This window comes from Nesoenas mayeri (genome assembly GCF_963082525.1).
Source record: "Nesoenas mayeri genome assembly, chromosome: 1".
In the NCBI taxonomy this organism is placed as follows: Eukaryota; Metazoa; Chordata; class Aves; order Columbiformes; family Columbidae; genus Nesoenas; species Nesoenas mayeri.
The window spans coordinates 31,650,999-31,673,245 of NC_137541.1; the positions used below are offsets into that span (position 1 = coordinate 31,650,999).

General features: G+C 41.7%; 1 protein-coding gene across 2 annotated transcripts in view; it reads right to left on the minus strand.

Moving 5' to 3' along the window:
- GXYLT1 (glucoside xylosyltransferase 1) overlaps window positions 1-13,892 on the minus strand; it is a gene marked incomplete at its 5' end in the record, with an annotated part of 30,077 nt that extends 16,185 nt beyond the window's left edge. Inside the window, 2 exons of one of the 2 annotated variants that reach the window (XM_080340813.1) lie at window positions 5,091-5,183; window positions 13,696-13,892. In XM_080340813.1, the coding sequence (XP_080196939.1) occupies window positions 5,091-5,183; window positions 13,696-13,892 (290 nt within the window). Of the gene's footprint in view, window positions 1-5,090; window positions 5,208-13,695 lie in introns of both variants that reach the window. The other variant, XM_080340812.1, reaches the window with a different exon arrangement.
- Between the last annotated feature and the right edge of the window lie 8,355 nt (window positions 13,893-22,247).

Here is a 22,247-nt window from a genome sequence, read left to right on the forward strand (position 1 = left end):
GGAAGGGCAGGTGCTGATCTCTTTTCTTCAGTGACCAATGACAGAACCCGAGGGAATGGCAGGAAGATGTGCCAAGGGAGGTTTAGGCTGGACATCAGGAAAAGGTTCTTCACCCAGAGGGTGGTGGAGACCTGGAACAGGCTCCCCAGGGAGGTGTCACAGCCCCAAGCCTGACAGTGTTCAGGAAGAGACTGGACAAGGCCCTCAGACACATGGTGTGAACTGTGGGGTTGTCACATGCAGGGACAGGAGTTGGACTTGATGATCCTTGTGAGTCCCTTCCAACTCAGGACGTTCTATGATTCTGTGAGTGGTACGGACAGTAAAAATAAATGAAAAAACAACACTTGAGCGAGAGCACCACACATAATCCATGAGTTTAGAAAACACATTAAAAACAATCCACTTTGACACTGTGAGAGCAAAAACATACTTTAAAACATGATGCTTGTCATCAGCATAAGGCCAAGTACAAACCTTTCCTTGAAGTATTTATGTGTTGAAGTGTAGACCTCCATTCCATACTGATTAATTCTGCTGTGGGTTAATAACCTTTGATGAAAGAACACAGCTCAATATGCTCAGTGAATCTGCTACAACAAGATTTTCCAGAGCCTGTCTGTCAAGATACTGCCTTGTTTATAAAGATGTATACCATGACACACTGTATATTAAATTAGCATTTCTAGGTCAACTAAAAATATGAATAATTTGCTAGTAAGCTACAGAGGTATATTTTGATGGGTTGTACACTTCTAGAACCTTCACTGCATACCAACTGAACTTCCTGGAAAAAACCCAAATGTTATCCTTGCTAAAATATTCACCAGCTCCATGAAGATCTTAGCTCTGTCATCTAGACTTGGTACTGCAGTGATGAGTCTCCTGTATACATTTAAGGTAGGGTTCTCCTACTCTTATTCTTACTTAACAAATTAAGAGCATCAGTGAGAAGGTACAAAACCCTCAGGAACACCTTGACAGACATAAGGAATCCTGTCTATAAGTCCATCTAATTTGTGATCATTAAGCCTGTCCCAATCCTAGTTTGCTTTACTGAGGCCAGAGTCAAACAGCTTCTCCAGCCACCTTCCAAGCTCCAAACCTTCCAGAGCAGCAGCCATGTTACAGCATTAAGCGTGACCTGGTACCGTTCGAAGAGCTGCCATTGTGACCAAGGGCAATTTTATTTTTCTCTTTTTTTTTAAAGCACATTCAAGTATAGTGGTACTTATTAAAGAAAGCCACAAAGGAACAACAGTCTGTGTTACAAACTTTGTCGGCTAGATTTCCTGTTTCCCATTCACTGGATGGGAAAGAATATGCCTAGGGATCATCAGGAAGTCCCTTACCCACCTTCCGTGGCAATCAAGCTGTCTTCTCCTGTTCCATTAACATGGCTGTGGAAGCCAAGGAAGGAAAGATCAGCATCCAGGTACTGAAAGCAGAGTGGTATGAATAACTGAAGCAATAAATTCGCCTCAGTTGTCCTTTCAAATCTTATTCTGGCCCAACGAGGAATTACCACTTTTAATACAATTGCCTGAGTTTTGAATAATGTAAAAATATGTGTCATTTTCCAAGAACATTGCCATCATCTTAACTTACACCACTAGTTTTTATATACAATCACCACTATATTACATAATGGTAATACAAGAATGTAAGAATTATTTTGTAGGTTACAAAGACTTTGTAACTTACAGAGACATTATCCTTATTATGCATTATTAGAATCAGCAACTACTTAGGGCTCATCTATTTCAAATGATGTTGAATTAACAACAGCATGAGTCATACTGAAGTCTATATATACACCTCTCTTGTAAAAAATTTCCAGATTGTTCTATAGGTCTCCAACTCTACTATTACACTAACTTGAGACTTACAAATCCACAGACCGTTACTTGTCACTTCACACTTTATACACTTACAGCTACTTGGAGGAAATGACATAGCAAGCTGCATTTCAAAAATGTCTATGCCATGCTCTTTCTCTCATGGATGAACAAATCTCTGTGGTTCTGATATCCAGGAAGCGGGGGGAGCAAAACCAAAAAAACTCCCACCCAAACCCAACTAGAATGTCAAGTTAAAATCATAAATAAGTCTTTGAAAAAATTTAGCTTTAAGAATACAAACACTGAAGGACTATTTCCCAATGTTTGGAAAAGTTCAGTGGTAAAGGGAAAGGAGATATTCTAACATTTAGATAAATTTTACTTATCTATTAATACTACTGGAAAGGAAATTCTGGCTATATGATCTGCTCCTCTGTACAAACCCATTTGGCTAGTTTATTGAAACAGAAAGAACACCAGAATCTCCATTCACAAACTGATTTATGACTTGGATAAATAGTAGTGTTCTCTTCTAATTGATTAAACCATGCCAAATAGAAGATTCAGGGTAGGTGTTAGTGCAGCTGAATGACCAGACTTTGCCATTTCTATTAAAAGCAAAACTCATTGGAATTCTCACTGTTTTGTTGGCACATCTACAGGCAGTGGAGTTAGCTATCCTAAGATTTCAATTACATATGTGACTCTTAGGCTTTTGTCATATCCCTCTCCCAGTCTCTTCAGAGACCAGCTTTGTTCTGCACCTCACTACAACAACTGCACTTAACAAGAACATGAACTTTTCGTCAACTCAGGATCAAACTATTTGGAATAAGACGCTATGGTAGAAGTCTCACTCCTTTCTATTTCAAAAGGTACCAAATTTAAAACCACAATGCTGCCTTTTTACAGAAAAATCTTTCAAGAGGATTCATCTTCATGAAGAATCTTGAATTGGCCCTATAAATACTATCTCAGAAAACAAGAATTTTAGACTTCATTTGCTGTGGTTAAGAAACCTGCATGGAATTAATTTCATTTTTCTTCCTCCAAAAGTCTGACTGCAAACTTGAGAACAACTACTAAGTATTAGTTTGGAAGCATAAGATGGTATCAGAGGTCTAAACCCTTCAACTTCTCAACTAGTAAAATGCATGTATTTTGAGAGTCGAACAAAACTATGACTCCCATCCAAAGCTGTAACTGAACTGCAACCATCTTCTGTGTTATTCCAGCACATCCAAGGAAATAAGGCTCAGGCAGCAGGTTCAGATGCTGAGCCATTGTGATTGCTTGCTGCCATCCACTTCCTCCTCCTCTCTGCCACCTTCCCTGCTTCTTCTCTCACAGAAACTCAGTGCACCTATCTGAAACCAACTGAACAAGAAATAAATGAAGTTTGGGAGAGGCAAGAAGGCCACCTCTGAAGTTAGGGCAGCTCACTGAGAAATTCAACAAGCACCAGAGTTAGCACAACATACGGGGATTATTTTAAGAGAAATATATTGATAAAATAAAACAATCTAAAATGATTAATCTGAACAACACACCTCCTTCACACATTCAAGCAGCTTTTTTCTTCCAGTGTCAAACTGTATAAACATGAGATCTTGCAGTTACTAGTGGTTCACCATGACAACTGTTTCACCATGAAAGAAACCGCACTTGCCCAGTAATGCCATACTCAACACACACTTCAGACTTGTCTTGACAGCCACGCACAACATTCTTAATGGCATCATACAAGTTATACTTTAAGGTACACGCAAAGGAACTGCACGTGGTTTCTCTGCTTTTGGTTCCCAGTTCCTACTTGCTTTAATCCTGGCAGAAGATCCAGAAAGGAAGTTTTCTGCTATTTTAGTGTATCACATTGTGTTGTGAGCAGTTCATGGACAACATTACGGGCAATAGGGTCAAAAGACAGTGAGACACTGTCCTCTTTCAGCACTACCTAACTGTTAGACTGGCTCAGATGTCCATGGATGAATAAGCTTACAACTATGTGCTGTCCCTCCACCAAGCACAGGCTAAGCCCCCATGCCGTCTACCATAGCATTACTGACATTTGGTTTACCCCCATGTGCTGAACTTCATAAAGCTAAACTCCCAAAAGGAAAAAAAAAAATAAAAGTGCATTGAGTCCATCCAGACAGCTAAATCTGCCAAAGGGAATATCAGATGAATATCTGTGCCAAGAGGATGACACACTGGCTACAAAGGGCAGAGAGAAAGACGCAGGAGTCCCAAATTACAGGTACAGTTCACCAGACTAAAAAAATCAATCTAAGCCACCTCTTCAAGTAACTTCTCAACAACTGACAAGCTTAAAAAGCCCTGACAGCCCACAAGCAGAGAGGAAAAGAATACAGATTTAGTCTTTCCCACAATCATAATAATGTATTTTTCAAATACATTAAGTCTTGTGAAGCTAAACTTTTTTTTTTCTTCCCTAGAAATATTCAAGCTTCAAACAGGAAGAGATAACCATATCAAAGGATGATCTGTAAAATTTTCAACGTAAGAAAACTTAACTTACAACTTAAATTATACACTGAAGAGAACTACGCAGGTTAGAGAACATTATCTGTCAAGTAGCTCAAGGCTACTTCCATTTCTTTTAAAGCAACTTCTGTAATCTGACAGCCTAAAGCATCTGAACAAACGCATCTGAACAAACACATCAAAACATTTAAAGTTACTGTTAAAGATGCAACTTTTGAGGATACAACCTATGTTTTAACACACGGTATCTTCAAACACATTCTAAAATGGTTGTTTCAGTGCTTTTGGATGAAGTATCCTCCTCAAATTCTACAAAACATGTAACTTAATAAAAAAAAAAAAATCCAAACTTAACTATTAAGCGTATCTGCGAGTTTTTATTACAAGTTACATCATGTGTATTATTGTGCAGCAAGTTTTAGTTATCAAGAATAATTAATTCATCAGTAACTCTTCAGACTATATTCAGATAGACTTTTACCAGTGTTAGCAAATCTCTACTTAATGAAGCACCATAACTGACAAAAACTACTCTTTGCAATAACATTTGAGTCTACAATTTTTAAAATGTAATAGAACAGTAGTAAAAAGCCCAGCTAAAGGCAACCATATTATAAGCAGGTGAAACACATATGAAGCAATCAAAATATTTTGCTTTGCCACCTCCCCAAATAGCAAGAAATTCTTATCAGCTACACCTGTCTGCAATCAAATAATAAAGTACTATTTAATAATAGATCCTACCTAAAAGCAGCTTCCCAAAAGCAGTTCTTTCCACAAACATCAGAGGGCAGCATCCAATAGGAATTCCAGAAAGACACAGACACATTCTTACACCTAACAGGATAAGACAAAAATAACCTATATAAATGTTACTGATTTTATGGCAAAGTTAAATGGATTATTCTCTAGCTCAAACATAACTTGTATAGTTAATTACCTGGTAGAAGACTGGCCATGTAATGGAACTTGGTTAATAGAAAAGAGGGGGTATTAGGTGCTAACCAGGAGGAATCTTTATAGAGAAGATTGCTCCACATCCTCTAGCCTTTCCTCTCCATGTATTTTCAGAGGGAGAAAAACAGAGGGCTGGAATTCTGTGTTCTTGACTTAGTGTAAATCCTTTGCTAACAGAGTGAATGGCAACACTTAACTGCTGAAAAAACTCCATCTTTGCAATACTTTTGTCTACTCCAAGCAGAGAAGCAAGTAGAACATTTCATTTTCAAAGTTACATTTTCCATTTAAACACAGTCCCTGTTCATCTATGACTCTATTTAGTACAAACCTGCAAAGCCAATTTTTAACAAAAATCAGGGCTTTTCAGCACCAACAAATTCCACCGTTTCTCAACAAAAGTTTAATGCAACACAAAAAGAGTCACCGTATCTGACAAGTTTTCCTTCTCCACACTTATGAGAAGACTAATAATTTATTGACTATTGCTACATTAACAAGTAAAAAAACAGGTTTTACTAGTCCACTACTACATTTTATGCAACAGTAATATAGGAAAAAAATTTGAAGGGCAATTGAAGTGTAATTTCAAAGGTTCTGGTGAGGAAATAAACACCAAGATTTAAAATCTTTAATGAGCAAGCAGATTATTGCAAAGGAAGGTGCATACTCTTAAAGGATTTCCTATGCTCCCTCTTTCTGCCCCAGTGACACAATGCCAATAGCATTTATCCTCCTTTGAAAGTTGGTATCTGCAAACGAAAGATGTGCAAGAAGAAAACCCACACAAAAGCTTGATGACAAAAAGGTAGTTAAGGACCACAGCTCAGAACTCTAATGGAAGTTGGCTTTGCAAGTTTGATATGAATCAGCATCACCTTGGTTGGGTTATCTGGTATCTGTAAAGGCCAATGTTTTGCAAATACCGGATTTAATAAACATAGCATAAAAAATTGCAAGCTGTATAACTTGTTCTTTTTTCAAGACTTGAGAAAAATGATCTGATAATCATGCTGTTCCACAAAGCCTCATTAAGTGTTGAGAGGATGGAGCAGTTCTTTGGTAGAGATCACAGGAAATCTTCGTATCCTGTAGATACATGTGTTTGCAAGAATTAGTCAAGTAAATCTATCTCATGACTTAAAAATGGTCTCCACAAATAAAATTCCAGGATACTGTAGATTGTGACTGGGATATCTGCACTCCTCTGGGGAAAATAAATGGTATGAAACCACAAGTTCTCTCTGCCAGATTCTTTCTTACATTAATCTTTGTGGCTTTTGAAGTTTCTTAAAAATTTCAAGGCACATTAAGACTTTGTGCTTATCTGAAGAACAATCTTTATGATCTGCACTATGTACCTTTTTGAAGTAACTGTGTCTCATTACTTTTAGGATAAATTAATAGACTATCTTTAAAAAACAGTTTTCTGGTCTGAAAGATTATTATCTTATTCCTCTTCCAGCTGTCAAGCTGTGTTTTTTCCTAGCTGCCTTGAGCTACTCTCCTATCCAGACTACCAAGGCAAGAGGCAAGCTCAAATTAACACCCCAGTCATTCCTCTGACACATTAGGCCTTTCCAACATCCCATTCAGCACAATGACATGGTTGTCAGCCACAGATTTTATTAATTTGAAACAAAAATGTTACTAGGATACATATGAATGTAATTTACCTAATGCAAGACTAGGACTATTCCCCTGCCAACAGAAGTCTCAGCTGACCATATGCTACCATATTCCATTAAGCTTTTGCATAGAAAAGATTAAGAGACTGGAATAATCAGACAGCATTTTCTTCTTGTTATTCACAGTTATTCAAAAAGCCACTCATTAAGATTTTTTTTTTTTTAGCTGAAATAAAACTTGCGAAAAGCTTAGACTACAAATAAGTGACATAAGTACTTTACAAAACTAGGGAGATGTACTGTATCTGTTCATCAAACAGGTACAGTCACTGTTACCTGAGAGAGGTTACTAGGCAGACAGGAATAGTCACCTTCAGCATCAGGGAGGGATATTTTGCTCACATCTATTATAGGTTACACGATTAAAGGCCAGTCTCCATAAATAGAAAGCAGAAACTAATGCAAGGTGAAGGAAAGCCACCAATCTAACCCAGGCATATGGAGCACGCTGGTTCAGCCCTAACACAGGACAGCAGTCAGCCCATAGGCCAAGCAAAAGATCCACCAGGTAAGACAACAGGAAAGGCTCTCCAGACCCTACCAACTGCTGACAGGGCTGTGGGTCTCCTTGTGGACTGGGGAGGAATGAGAACGCAAAAACAAAAACTGAGAGAAGATAAAAAGGGTTCAGTCACATGCAAAATAGTCAGTATGATTTGCCCTGTTGTGTGACTCATCACCAACCTCCTTATTTAACTCAATTTCTACTTTCCTGGGTGAAAGGGGGCTCCATTCCATGTGCAGATGCATGCACAGAGGTCCAAGTACCAGCAAATGAAAAGGTGGCCACAGGTCACAGGGGACCATGTGCCTGCAGTGCCAGAAATTGGAGAGACGTGTGCACATAGCATGTGGGTGTGCCTGTTGGTGCACATAACTACTAGCAAGTATCAAGCCAGACTAGCCCACAAGTAGAGCAAGAGGCTTGGGAAACAGGTATCAGACAGGCCACAAGGCTGGGCCAGGCTCTGCAGAGATCAGAGGGTCTGAGCTACTGCAAGAACCTCTCATTTCACCTAGCCACAAGAGACCAGCATCTGAGGGGTGGCTACTGGAAGGACCAGAAGGTCCATGGCAGCCACAAGACAGGCCCTGGGGTTTGAGGGTTAGCTAATGTTAAGGCCACAGGTCTAGATTAGCTATCCAAAAGACCCATTTGCATGAGGAAATCCTTGTGGCCAGCTGCCATAAGGCTAAGGCCGGTAACTGGAAGGATCCATACTGTGTGCACCTGTGTATATGTCTAAGAGGGTTCCAAGTATCAGCAACTGAACTGGGGCTGCAAGCCTCATGGGTCTGCAAAACCAGGTCAGGCAAGCAGGAGCCAGTCATAGATAGACTGAGTGTCTAAAGTCAGTTACTGGAGGGATCCACACTATATACTTCAATATATTTTTCACTAAAAGTCTTTCAACCTTATCAGCCAGAGAGGAAAAAGGATCAGTCTGCTTGTGTTGTCTGTGGCTGTGCAAGCACTGTTTTCTCCACACTGATCTCTGTGGCCAGCCACGTATGTGTGCACTGCAGGCATATGTGCCCATTGGGAATAAATGGTCAGCTTTGCTACTGGTTGGATGCAGGACACGGAGCTACAGCAGCCTCGCCTCCATCACACTACTGGGTTGGACAACTCCTAACACCAACCACTGTCAAAAATATAAAAACAAAGCAAGATAAAGTTTCTAAAAAAATCACTAGTATCATAAATAAGCATTCTCAAAGATCTGTTTGCCAGTTCAAGGTATCTCCCCCTTAGGCAGTCAGTCATTTCATAATTATCTTTATAAGGTAATTTAGCTTCAACACCACTAGATAGTAAAAATGTCAGCCTTGCAGACATGGCAAAGGTGTCTATATTATGACCTGAATTCTTTTCAGAATTTAAGGACAATTTTAAATTTGTGTGCAAAATACATGGCAATGCACAAGTTGCACTGACAAAGACTGAGGCCCTGTGCTCATCCAAGTCAATTTTGAAGCATAACAAATCCCCCAACAACCAGTGGTTAAGAAAAACAAACAAAAAAAATCTCTTGTTAAGCATACTGCTGGGTTTACTGTTAATGGAGATCACAGTTTTCAAGTATACTTTTCAGTCCACGTGGCATCTTTTATACTACTGTACCTTCACAGCAAATATAATATTATGTCCAAATGGTCAGGGTTGCAGTTAACTAGCTTGAGTCATGACTACTGCCTTCCTGTAGGTATTGCATTAACTCCTAAAGTCTAATCAATTGCAAGAATCAACTAATGGAGCCAGACTGGTGTCTCCTACAGCATAACCATTACACACAGCATAACCATTACACACAGCAAAACAGGAATGATGCATTTTTTTAGTTCATTCCTTTTCAGAATCACAGCAATAAAAATTTAGGAAGACAAGAGATGCTAAATTTGACTCTCAAGTGCACTGGGAATTTCTGATTCTTCTGAATAGCTTTTCCTTAACATCTCCAGCAATACCGCAAATTTGGTTTGATATATTTTGTCAGAAAAGCAATGGCTTTATTAGATAGGAGAGAGGAGATGTAATGTTAAATGTCTGATACAGGACAAACTTTTTAAGTGGAACAATCTTGATAATGTTTTGTTAATTTACACAATTTATATGTAAAAAAACGCATTAGTCTACTACTTGACAGATTCAGCTGGATTTTTTAAACAAAGTTTTATCTTCAAATTGTTCAGTGCTTCATCCTTTCAAAAGTTTCACTCACATTTTGAAATGTCCAAACAGTTTCTAGACCAATTTCTTCTTTCAGAGGAGTAGCTATGAAGCATACTGGTGAAACTGCTGGTTAAACTCTGATACAGACAAACACAGCTGTGTACAGTGCAAGGGAAGAATGAACTACCTTCTCCAGCCACCATCCCCTGCTGTCTAAGCTTGTGGGTTTACTTCCTATACTCCTCCACGCACTATAATCCACTTAACTCTCTGCTTGCCAGGACGGTCAGAGACCAAGAGACAGATAGAGTCAGATACCAATGTCACACAAAACAGTAAGTGTGGCTGGCTGCATGAAAACACTAAACTACAGCACAATGGGAAAATATTTCACATTATTTAATAGGGTCAAATGTACTGACCTCACTGAATTCACAGAACTGACAGACTGACTCCTGCTCTACTTCACAAACTTGCCACTAGGATAGCACTCTTTTTGGAGTTGAATAAAAAGATTAACATTATCTGCTTAATTGAAGTAGCAATATTCATAAAAATAACTGAAGATTCACTTTGCATAAGACAGAAAGACTGACTTGAAAGGATACTCCGCAGACAGAAGATTATAGTACAATTAAGTGACATATTGGTAGCAAATATGCATTTGTTTACACTGGTTTGTTTGTTTAGTTTTTCACAGCCTTCTTCCTCATCCAGAAATCATACTAGCAAAAGAAAAAAGGCTGACTACATATACTGGCTTTTGACTGATTTTGTATCTTCCGGAAGTAGACACTTCAGTATTTTATTTTTTTCAAGTTCAGATCTATCGTTCATTTAGCTGTTCCATATGACAGTACTGACTTTTCTCACTGAAATGAATAATCAAGACAATTTACCTTCAGCATTACTCTTTCTTCACAGCTAAAACCCAACCTTTGGATTTAGCTAATCAATGTTGAAATGTTTTTCAGCTATTTATACCAAGTTTCAAGACACATTTAGTTTCTACTCATCTTGTTACTCAGGCTACAGTAGCCTTTGAAACAAACAACTCCTTACCAAAGTGATTACCCAACAAGCTCCCCTGAATTACTATGTTTATTGGAGGATCCTGTCTCAACCTGTAATTCTAGTTTCAATAGGGTACTTCCCTTTTAATTAAAGATTTTCTAATTAATAGCATCATCACTATTGCAAAATTCTTCCAGGTGTGGTATTCTGAAGCTTTATTAAAGCCTGCAGTTTACACGCTTCTGAAAACTACCAGAAATCTCAACTTCTCCCCCTCCATCACTGAGGCTCCTTCTGCCCTTAAGTCATGTTCTAAACGATTCGGTGTTTCAAAAAGATGGACGCAATTTCAAAGCATCCATCCGATTTCAAAGGGTCCATCTTTTTTAGACACCCTGTAGATTATTCAGGCAAAGAAAACAATTCTTGGCCAAAGAGAAAAGCAGATCACTGCTGAGTGAGTAGATGCCTTCAGAGGGCATTTACATTTGCTTTGTCAAACTGTATCTTAAAGCTATCAGTAAAAACAGCTGAAGGAACCCATTACTGAGAGTCACTATCAATGCATATGAAATGTTAAACATCAAGAAGGATTAGAAGGTTATCTGAACACAATGTACTGTATAAGGTAATGAACCCTTTAGGATATTACATGATCGCAAGATAGCCAGAAGCGCAGCAGCAAACAGCCTTGTGGCCGTCACGCTCGGTCTCCACTACAGAAACAATAGTATTAAAAGTATAAAGTATAAAAACTGAAAAACACCAATACATTCACTGAGATGTGTGTATCAGTTACGCCAGAGAATGTAACATGCCTTCATACCCGAGAATAATCGAAACATACATCTAAAAGAACATTCAGTGGGGCACTGCTTAACTGCCACAGGACAGATTTTTTTCTTTAAATGAAAGCCTTTCAGGGACTAAGGGACTGACTCACACCTGAGTTTTGCACATGCTGCTTGTACAAACAGCATATAAAACATCAATAATTTACAACAGGATGATGTTCATCCTGAGCCTTCAGTTTGACAGCAGCTTATAAGCAAATAATTCCCACGCAGGTGTCAACAGACACTGATTTTGCAAGCAGATATGTCCCATAAAACTGTATGCACAAGGAATTATTTACAGCACTGAAGACCTTTAGAAAAATAACTTTCTCAGTTTGTAAAGCTTTTCCACATTGCAACACAGGATAGATTTATATATCATTTCACCTCATCACAGCAAGAAGCTTCTTGCACCTTGTTGGAGTTTTCCCCCACCAGTATCTTTGACTCAAAAACTACGCGTTAGTACAAATACTAAACAAAGTACAGCTCTTAAAATAAACTTGTTTCTTCTTTTGCTAACCAGGAGCATGATGTACTTGGAAGTAATTTCAGTGTTTACTACTACAAAGTATTTAGATTATCATCCACAAAAGTTTTGTTCACATAAATTGCATATTTTCTTCACTAAAACAAATATTATACATACAAGCTTTTCCTCACATTTCTATTTAAATCTGATTCATTAAACCAATTAAATCTTACATAAAGATGTTAAAGTTCACTCTTTTATTCCAGTTATCACGTTATTTAGAATTAGTAGATTTAAGCTCACAATTAGCTTTCAGTCATTAGCTATAAGTGACGAACAAGCATCCGCACAGTTTTTCAAGTCATAATCTGTATTAATCGGAACTAAAGCAAAAACATGGGAAAAAAACATTATCTGAATTAGAGCCCAGTCAAAAGCTGGGTTTCACATTTCCGCAGACTCCACCCCTAGCAACTCAGAATGCTGTTTCATTATATTCATAAAACAATTAAGTCAGAGCTTCTGTCATCCTGCCATCCTCCATAATTCCTTTGCACCAGCACCAACACATTTGTAATTACAGGATGAGTCAATTCAGACCGCTGAGCTGGTCAAACACTAGGCGGTTTTCTGGCAGGTCAGCACATCAGATCAACTCACTTGTGTTAACCAGAGGATCAAAAGCAGTGTCGGGAGTGGGGGGTGCCAGAGTGTGTGCAGTATTGGCAAGGGACAGTCACCAAAGCATCAAACTTACATTAAACTTCTGCGGAATCTAAGCAGAGTTAAAGGCAGGCTGGCCCAGAAAGGCCTGGTCCTAATTCCTCTGCCAGCTTCAGTAACATGTTTCTTGTCACTCCTCCTGGCATTAGTATTCTGGTAGCCACAGGTGAAAAAAGATCATGAAACTATAATCTAAAGGAAGACTAGTATTTTTTCATTCTCTAATTTCACTCACCACTTGATCACATAAAAATTTCTGCTGACAGGAGGCAGGCACCAGAAACATGAAGCTATGCAGAGTGTGAGCTGCTCAGATTTATGACACTTCAACGGTGGAACTGGACTCACTGCTCACTGTGCAAAGACTAGCTTTAATAAAGTATCCCGTAATAAGCATTTTTGCTTAGATAAAGTTATATTTGACAATTATCAAGTTTCAGAACTGAGTAACGCCCTGAAAATACATTGGCTTTGGTAGAAGAAAACGCACCCTCCTCGCTTCATCGACCCTGTTGCAACAAGGCAGCAGCAGCGCGATTTTAGCGCGGGCAGCGCAGCCCCTCCCGCGGCGGGGACGCGCACGGGGGCTGGCCTGCAAGGCCACTTCTGAAAGTTTCCTTTGTTGGCTTGCTTTTAAGGCTTTTCCAGCCTCTCTTTCCCGGTGACCGGCCCGCGGGGCGCCGGGGCTGCTCGGAGGGAGCACACAGCGACACCACCCCCCCGCTCGCTCCCGAAGCGCTCGCCCGGCCCCGCGCCACGGCGGCAGCCTCGCCCCCGCCTCGCCGCCCAAGCGGAGCGGCGCCACGGCGCTGCGGGCCGGCACCGAGCAGCCAGGGCGCCCGCGGGGGGCGAGGGGGAGCGTCCGGCCCCACTCCGCCCGCGGGACGGCGGCCAGCGCGCCTGCCGGCCCTCCCCGCAGGAATGCGGGCGCAACCACCGCCCGTCCGCGCCCCCGCCTCCCCCGCCCGGCCCCGGCGCCCCGTACCTGCCGGCCTCCGCCTCGCCTCGGCCCGCGCTCCCCGCCGCCGCCCGGGCGCCAGGCGCGGCGGGGTCTCGGGCCTGCCGCTCCCGGCCGCCGCCCGGCTCCTGCTCCAGGGAGAGGGCCAGCTGGCTGAAGCCGTACAGCAGCGAGCAGACGCCGCAGCCCAGGCACAGCAGCGCCACCCGCGCGAACCGCCGCATCCTCCCGCGCCGGCCCCGGCAGCGGCGCCAGGCGGCGGCCGGCGCCCAACCGGCAGCGCGAGCCCGAACGGACGCGGCGGCAGCGGCCCGAGCCCCGGCATGCGAGGGGCGGGGCCGAGCGGGGGCCGGATCCGGTGAGCCTCAGGAGCCCGGAGGGAGCCGGGGGGCGGGGCCAGGCCTCGGGGGGCGGGGCCAGGCCTCGGGGGGCGGGGCCGGGCCTCGGGGGCGGGGCCGGGCCTCGGGGGGCGGGGCCGGGCCTCGGGGGGCGGGGCCGGGCCTCGGGGGGCGGGGCCGGGCCTCGGGGGGCGGGGCCGGGCCTCGGGGGGCGGGGCCGGGCCTCGGGGGGCGGGGCAGCATCGCAGCGGCGGATACGAATCCCCGTTTAATTGCCCCAAACGAGAAACGGGCTGAATGTCCCTCCTTACCGTGGCAAATAGCGGGGCGGCTCCGCTGCCCTCAGGGGAAGGCCCGGGGGGAGCTGCCTGTCCCCACCAGGCCCCTGTGGTCAGCCCGCTGCCGCTGCCCGCTCTGGTCTCCAGAAAATGTGTCCGCGGGAAAAAGTTGTAAGAACAAATGTCCGACGCAGATGCAGTGACTGGTCTGGTCGGAGCAGAAGTGCTCAATGCACAGGCTCCTGTATTCGACATGGGCAAACATGAGGCTCAAGTTGCCTGAAAATTACACTTTTTTTTTTCACAGAATCACAGAATCGACTGGGTTGGAAAAGACCTCAGAGATCATTGAGTCCAACTCTAGTCTGTTTACTAGATCATGGCACTAAGTGCCATGTCCAACCTCACTTTAAAAACCTCCAGGGACGGCGAGTCCACCACCTCCCTGGGCAGCCGTTCCAATGCCTGACCACTCTCTCTGTAAAGAATTTCTTCCTAATATCCAGCCTAAATTTCCCCTGGCAGAGTTTAAGCCCATGCCCCCTTGTCCTATTGCTGACTGCCTGGGAGAAGAGACCAATCCCCACCTGGCTATAACTTCCCTTCAGATAGTTATAGAGAGTGATGAGGTCACCTCTAAGCCTCCTCTTCTCCAGACTAAGCAACCCCAGCTCCCTCAGCCTCTCCCCATAGGTCTTGTGCTCAAGTCCCTTCACCAGTCCTGTTGCTCTTCTCTGGACCCGCTCCAGCACTTCAATGTCTTTCCTGAACTGAGGGGCCCAGAACTGAACACAGTACTCCAGGTGTGGCCTCACCAATGCAGAGTACAGGCGAAGGATCACTTCCCTTGTCCTGCTTACCACGCTATTTTTGATACACCCAAGGCTCCTGTTGTTGTAACTTCAGCTTTCCCATGTAGAAGCTCCACACCTGCATCCTACAGGGACATTCCCCACGTCTGTTAGGCAGCTGGGGTTACACAGGTGTCCTGTCTCCTTGTGGAGACACAACCCGAGTGTGCAAATCATTTTGGACTCCAGCCCCTTCCCTCCTCTGGCTTCATCATGCAGGAGAAGAATAAATAATAGGTGTGCGTCCTGCCAGCCAGGGGCACGTTGGTTGGGTTTCAGCTGAATCCAGCACAGTATCACAGACCCAATCTCTGGCCCCCTCTGCGGAGCAAAGGCCCAACAGCTGAACCCACTGTGGCCAAGATATGGGTTTGAAAGTTGCCAGCCAATGCTTCTCCCTCAGCTCCTGACATTGATTTAAAAACAAAACGAAAAAAAAAGACAAATTTGAAACAATTCTGCTTGCTTTTTTGCCCTTATGGTGCATTGAGCTCACATTTCCTCTACAAAATTGGCTTTTTTCTCTGTGGTCTTTTCTGTTTTTCTTTCTCTATGGACGTTTTCAAAATAGGTGATGACATCCCCACTTAATGACATGAATTCAGGACCCCGCTTTTTAAGAAAAATGCCAATATGATTTACAATACAGCTTAAAAAAATAGTTATATTGTAGACTCTGGGGCCTGAGGGTGTATGTGATACGTGAATGCCCACAAAACCCGCGCTGTAGCTCACTGCTGCTCTTGGCTGTGTTTGAAAGAGGGCAGAAAGCAGAATGCCAGCTGGCAACTCTAGTAGCTGGAAGAGAAGTAATGACAAAATTGTCCTGCCAAAATTGTTCATCACCTCTTCCTCAAAACGAAAGTGAGGAAAAGTGGCCTTCAGAGATGGTGGATAAGCAGCTATGTTTGCAGCACAGACGCCAGGATAATTTCTAAGAGATAAAAGCAGAGACATTGGGACCAAGGGAAAAATAAGTAGAATCTAAGAGAAGTAGGGAACTAGAGGTGATGAAGAGTAATGATGAGAATTCAGGGCCAGTGATAGCGGGTTGATGATGGAAGAGTCATGGATGAGTTTGCTTAATGAAGGAAGGGAAATTTATGTCAGTGAGACCCACGTGCTGGCATGTGTCGCAGAAACAACCAGCTCTGGAAGTGCCACTCAGAGTCTTTGCTGGGCCCCTCTGTTCTCCGTTCCTCCGCGCTTTCTGCCGCAAGGGATGAACCCATCGTTCTGCCGGCTTCCCTAAATTTGCGTTTGCGCTCAAAACCCGGCTCATTGCTCTCATTGCCTACCTGCCTGCCCACCTGTGTCATGGATTCACTCACTGTCCCATGTCACAACCCCTTACAAGTCCATATCATACCCTGTCAAGTCCATTTGGCAGGGAATAAGTAACATAGCAATATGAGACTCAGAGCGGAGAGGTATAATGGAGTATTTACTGACAGTGAGCATAAAACCAAAGAAGAGTCAGTCACTACTGAGGTGTAACACTTGCCTTTTGTATTGAAGAGTGTTCCAGTGAGGGAAAATGAAGTCTGAAGGGTGCTACAGAGGGACCAAGAATGAATGTGGCAGCTGGGCAGCAATAATGCTTTAATGCTTCAGAACAAGAAAGTATATTCATAGATGAGAAAATAAGAAATCAGGAGTGCTAAAGAGAGATAGGGAGACCAAAAAAAACCTAAAATTATCAATCATACCATTTCCTAAATAGGAATTTACAGGATTCTCTTCATTCAGTGCTGTCCAATAATGCCCGAATAATTAATGAGAATGTGCCTGCAGTGCTCTAAAAGTGTAACTGAGGCAAGGTTAGAGAGAAAGTATCTTTTGTTAAGGTATCCAATGCAACTGGGGAGAAAAATCTAGATAATCTTATGCACCTTTTTCACACTACAAAGTGTGAAAGTTTTGCACTGAAGGCAATTAAATTAAACACTATTCCCTGAAAATAAAACCGTTTCAGAACAAATATGAGGCCTTGGTACTTATTTTTAAAATGTTCCTTAAGATTCGATGATTGTTTGCTGCTACCCTTATGTACAGTCATGCTGAATAAAGCCATGGCTAAATGGAAAGTTAAATGTATTTACGAGGTGTTAATGTCTACACCTTATTATTTGCAGTCTCTCAGAGAAAGCAAAACATGTTTTATGAGTTAATCTGATAAAAGATAAAATGCTACTCACTAGAAACTTGGCCTTGTGAATAACAAAGATAAGCAAAAGTGACCAAAATATCATACTTAGGTTGCATCCCTGAGTAAAAACACTATTGGATGGTATCCAATTAGATAATTCAGCTTTTAAAATACTTTAAAGAGAAATAATTATGTATCTTTATTACACTCTCTAAATGGTTAATGAACAATATATAACATTTTATGATACAGCATTTGCTAGTCCTTAATAAACCTAAAACATGAAGAGGTACAATTAGATGCAAGTTTATCTCCATTTATTACCAATATTAAATCTTGAAATCATTTTCTTGCATGGAATTTAGTTACTTAGCCGTGGTAACTTTTGTATCTTTAGGATTCAATTCTGCTTACTATATTCAGAAAATAGCTGAAATCCAGAAAACCCTACTTAGTGAACTACAGATGTTAGACAAGTAATTAAGGCAATTGGCTTTTTTAAAAGAATCAGCACCTTATACTTCTGCAAGTGTGTTCAAGGGTCATAAAAGCATTTACTGTATGTCAGAAATGAAACCAAAATTCTAACAACTCATTAGATCAAGAGATAAATTAGATCAACTTAAAAAAATAAATTATGCACAGTTATGGAAGCGGATTATCTGATGCAACAGAGAGAACAAAGAGAGAAATTGATTTCCACTCCAGCTTTCTGCTAATTAAAAAACCCAGACCTGACCACATGCATTTGTATCATTCCTTTGGGTTTTGTTCTTTCAGGAAGTCAAACCATCAGTTAAGTTGGTGAAGCAATCAGATTTTGTGTTGACAGATTTGCGTCAATGCTGCCTCGTGTGCAGACCAGTTAAGGGTTTTTCAAAGGCAAAGACACTTTCTTTGATGTTGAGGTGCCCTTTCGTACAACCTGCAGTGTCAACACTTTGCTGTGATAGATGCAAGGCTGGGTAAGCAAGTGGAAACTGCTTTACTACCATGTGTTGTGCACATGGTATCATCAGACTTCTTGCTGTAATGTCCCTTTGCTGCTGCTGCCAGATATCATTTTTATTTCCATCCAATTCATTTTTAAGACAAGGATTTAGTTTTTTTACAACTGCCTTGTACTCTTCAAATTGCCCTACATTGGCCAGCAGTGTCAAAAATGTTAATTAAAATTCTAAAAATCAACTTTTATTGATGACCAAAATATTATTGTTTTCCTCCATTTCTTCCCTTTTTAGCTCTCAATGTTTTACATTGTAGTTTGCGTTCAACCTATTCGGACTATAAGCAGGAGCTTACAATATTTTGTAATTACTCTTGGTATCAGCAATATACACACCCAAGGACAACAGTACACGAAATTAAACAAGCTGCATTGTAAGCAGTTTGGGAAGTGGTGTGATACTTTGCCAAATTCCTAGTTTCTTCTAGTTTGAATCAATTGTTTCTTTGTCAATAGTACCATTTACTTCCAAATGTATTTAATGGATTCTCTGGGAACAAATATAAGTTATTAAACAGTAGGGAGTGAAAATATTGGCGGTGTTCCTCTTAAGAAAGTTCAGCTTCCATGTCCTACATAAATAAATATGCATCTATATATGCAGACTTGCACAATTTTTAGTGCTTTACTACATTAAATAAGCAGAAATAATACCTTCTAGGAGCAAAAAGATTATTTTCTCTCTTTTTCTGTACGTGTGTGTCAAAACATTTTTTTTTCTGTAAAGATTTCTAAATCTGAAGCTCCAAAACATTGGTCCAAAGGGGATTCTCAGTGTTGGGCTTTGGTTTCGTTGCCTTATCTGAAATTCTCCAAGGACCATACCTGGCAGAAGTATTTGTGTTTAAAATACTCCTGGGAGGAGTCAAAGCAAACTTATCTTCTTATGCAAATATGTACCATGTACAAAAATACAGAAACAAGGCAAGCGGGCCTGGCTGTTTGTTTATATATGACTATACTCAAGTTTGAAAGTCCTTACCTTGTCCTGCTGTTTGCTACAGCATCAAGTGTTCTGAGTCCTCTGACACCCTGATCAGGATCTTTAAGTTTCTACAATACAACATTTTTTTCTTGTAAGACAATAAATATTTACTAACAGTAATCATACACAATAGCAACTTTCCATTGTGACTGGAAGTTCAATTTTTAATACAAAGGACACCAACTAATCTGAAATTAATCCTGTAACGTGTTTAATACCTTTTCCACTTTACAGTAACAATGCAGACGCTACACAGTGAATTCAATGCTACTTGTAATGCATACGTTCATCCTCGTAGCTTTTTTGAAGACTCTTGGAAGGAATGCATTAACTCTTGAGATCCTCAGACCACAGACTGAAAACAACTGCTTTTTTTTAGTTGGTATTTTTCACATATGATGTAAAAACAATTATACATTTTATGTATTTATTATTTGGGAGTACAAAAAGCCTGCATAGCTAGGAGACTGAAACTGCATGCAGCAAAGAGCTAAAATTAAAGAAAAATGTTATATGGGAACTGCCGGGTGCCCCTCCAAGAGGAAGAGGAGGTTTAGGAGAGTTGTCTGGGTCTCTCAGAGCCCTTCGGCAGTGCAAACTGGATGATGCACTGGAGGCTGTGAGCCAGGTGGCTGGTTGCTTCTATTTTGCAAGAGCAGCGTAGCCTGGAATGGAAAAGATGACAGATGGTCATTCAGTAAGGAGAGGTTTTGGGAAGCAGTCAGTCAGTCAAACCAGCTGAAGTGCAGATTTATTTTGTCAATTTCTAGCAAGCCCATTTGCTATTTTACATTTCATTTTGTTTATTTGTACCCTGCCTTTGCTCCCTAGTCCTCTTCAAGTAGGGTTTAACATTATAAACCAATGTAGAGACATGTCAAGGATACAGAAAGGGAGCCGTAACGTTCACCTCTCCATATCGTTTTCTCTAGGGGTTGCTTTATTTCCATAATTACTAATTCAAAAACCAGATTAGAGCAGTGAAAAGTGCTAGCTGTTTAAAGCATTTAGCGCTTGAAGTACCAGGAAGAAGAGGCAAGACATTAATAGTTTCTTTTGTACTGATTGCCCCTTTTAAAACTGGATAGAACAGCCACATAACAAATGCCCGGGGCACATAACAAGCTTTAGGTACCAAGTACCCTTATACTTGCTCAATAGTCATGTCTGAAGTTCACAGAAGTAATTATGGTGAGCAGTCAGCTTACCTTGCACGGTCCTGTGCCATTCCCTGGAATGTGCAGACATTATACTGATTTATCTGATTTGTCATTAGAATTGTGTTCTCAAGCTATTGTATTCCACTGCCCAAGTGGCAGCGGAGTCAGCGAGTAGTTGGGATATGGTGTTGCACAGAACTTAGAGCCTAAAACATCTAAGATACCTTCAAGCACTGCTGTGTCATTATTGCATTAATACATTACTCTGCCTTCCTTTACCTGTTCTTTATCTGTAATTTCAGAAAGACTTTTTCCCTCCCTCCTCCCCTCTTTAATTTTCTTTCAGGTCAAGAAAGGGTAAAATAAAACAGGACACTGTCCCAAGATATCTCTAGGCACCAGGCCCGTAGTAGAATGCTGTGATCTCCCATGGCCGCCAAAACATTTGTGTGGAATTTAAGAAATTTGTTTTGATCTTCAGACTCATAATTGTGTAGCAGACTTACCAAGCAGTCAAAAGAGGAAATAAATGAATAGAAGGGTAATATAAAGGCTTTACAGCTTGCTCTCCTCTTTAGAATTCTTTCTCTCCTAAAGATGAGTAAGTAGACTAAATTAGCTCCCTTATTTAGCAACAATAGCCCCATTCTGGTATCTGAATCTTGTACAAGTCAGTGTTTCTGCTAGTACCAAGGTTGGTAGTTATATCAACAGTTTGAGACCACTTGCTGCCTGCACTTTGGGATCCATGCCCAACACTTCCAGGACAGCATTAGAACCATCTTGCACCTGAGGATATGTCAGCCTCACACGTTGCCTCCTTGGAGTGAGGATGAGCTTATGTACTCATGGCCAACGCTTCAGTCACTTGCTACACAACTAGGAATCTCTGACTGTCTTAGCAAGAGAACCAGCTTCTTTCAAGATTGCCTTGTAGGATTTACTTCACGCTGCAAAGCAAAACAAACAACAGACAATTCAGAGATAACTGAACACAGCAACTGTATGTAATTTGAAGAGAACTTGAGACAACCCATGCAGAGCATTTTTTAGAACCTGCTTTAGTTAGAGAAAGAGTAGTCGTATATGCAATAAGATAAATCCTGTGTTCAGTTTTGGGCCCTTCACTCCAAGAAAAACATTGAGGTGCTGGAGAGAGTGCAGAGGAGGGCAATGGGGCTGGTGAGGTGTCTGGAGCACAAGTCTTATGAGGAGCAGCTGAAGGAACTGGGGCTGTTTAGCCTGAAGAAAAGGAGGCTGAGGGGAGACCTTATCTCTGTCTACAAATACCTGAAAGGATGTTGTAGCGTGGAGGGTGTTGGTCTCTTCTCCCAAGTAGCAAGTGATAGGACAAGAGGAAATGGCCTCAAGTTGCGCCAGGGGAGGTTCAGATTGGATATTAGGAAAAAATTCTTCATGGAAAGGGTTGTGAAGCACTGAAACAGGCTGCCCAGGGAAGTCGTTGAGTCACCATCCCTGGAGGTGTTTAAAACATGTATAGATGAGGCTCTTAGGGACATGGTTTAGTGCCAGAGTCAGGCTAATAGCTGGACTTGATGACCTGGAGGGTCTCTTCCAACCAAAAATGATTCCATGAAGCCTCAGACTAAGCCTTCTTCTCAAGCCTCTTACCTCAGATGTTACTTTAATTTGCAAGCATGGATGCTTTCATGATTTCTTGCCTTGCAAGGAGTACTCTCAGGAGTATTTCAACTTCCACCACAGCTGAAAGGAGTAAATGAATCACCTGTGTCCATAAATTAGCAGAGGCCTCCTGACATTTTGAGATCAAGTTTCCTAAGTCTGCTGTTT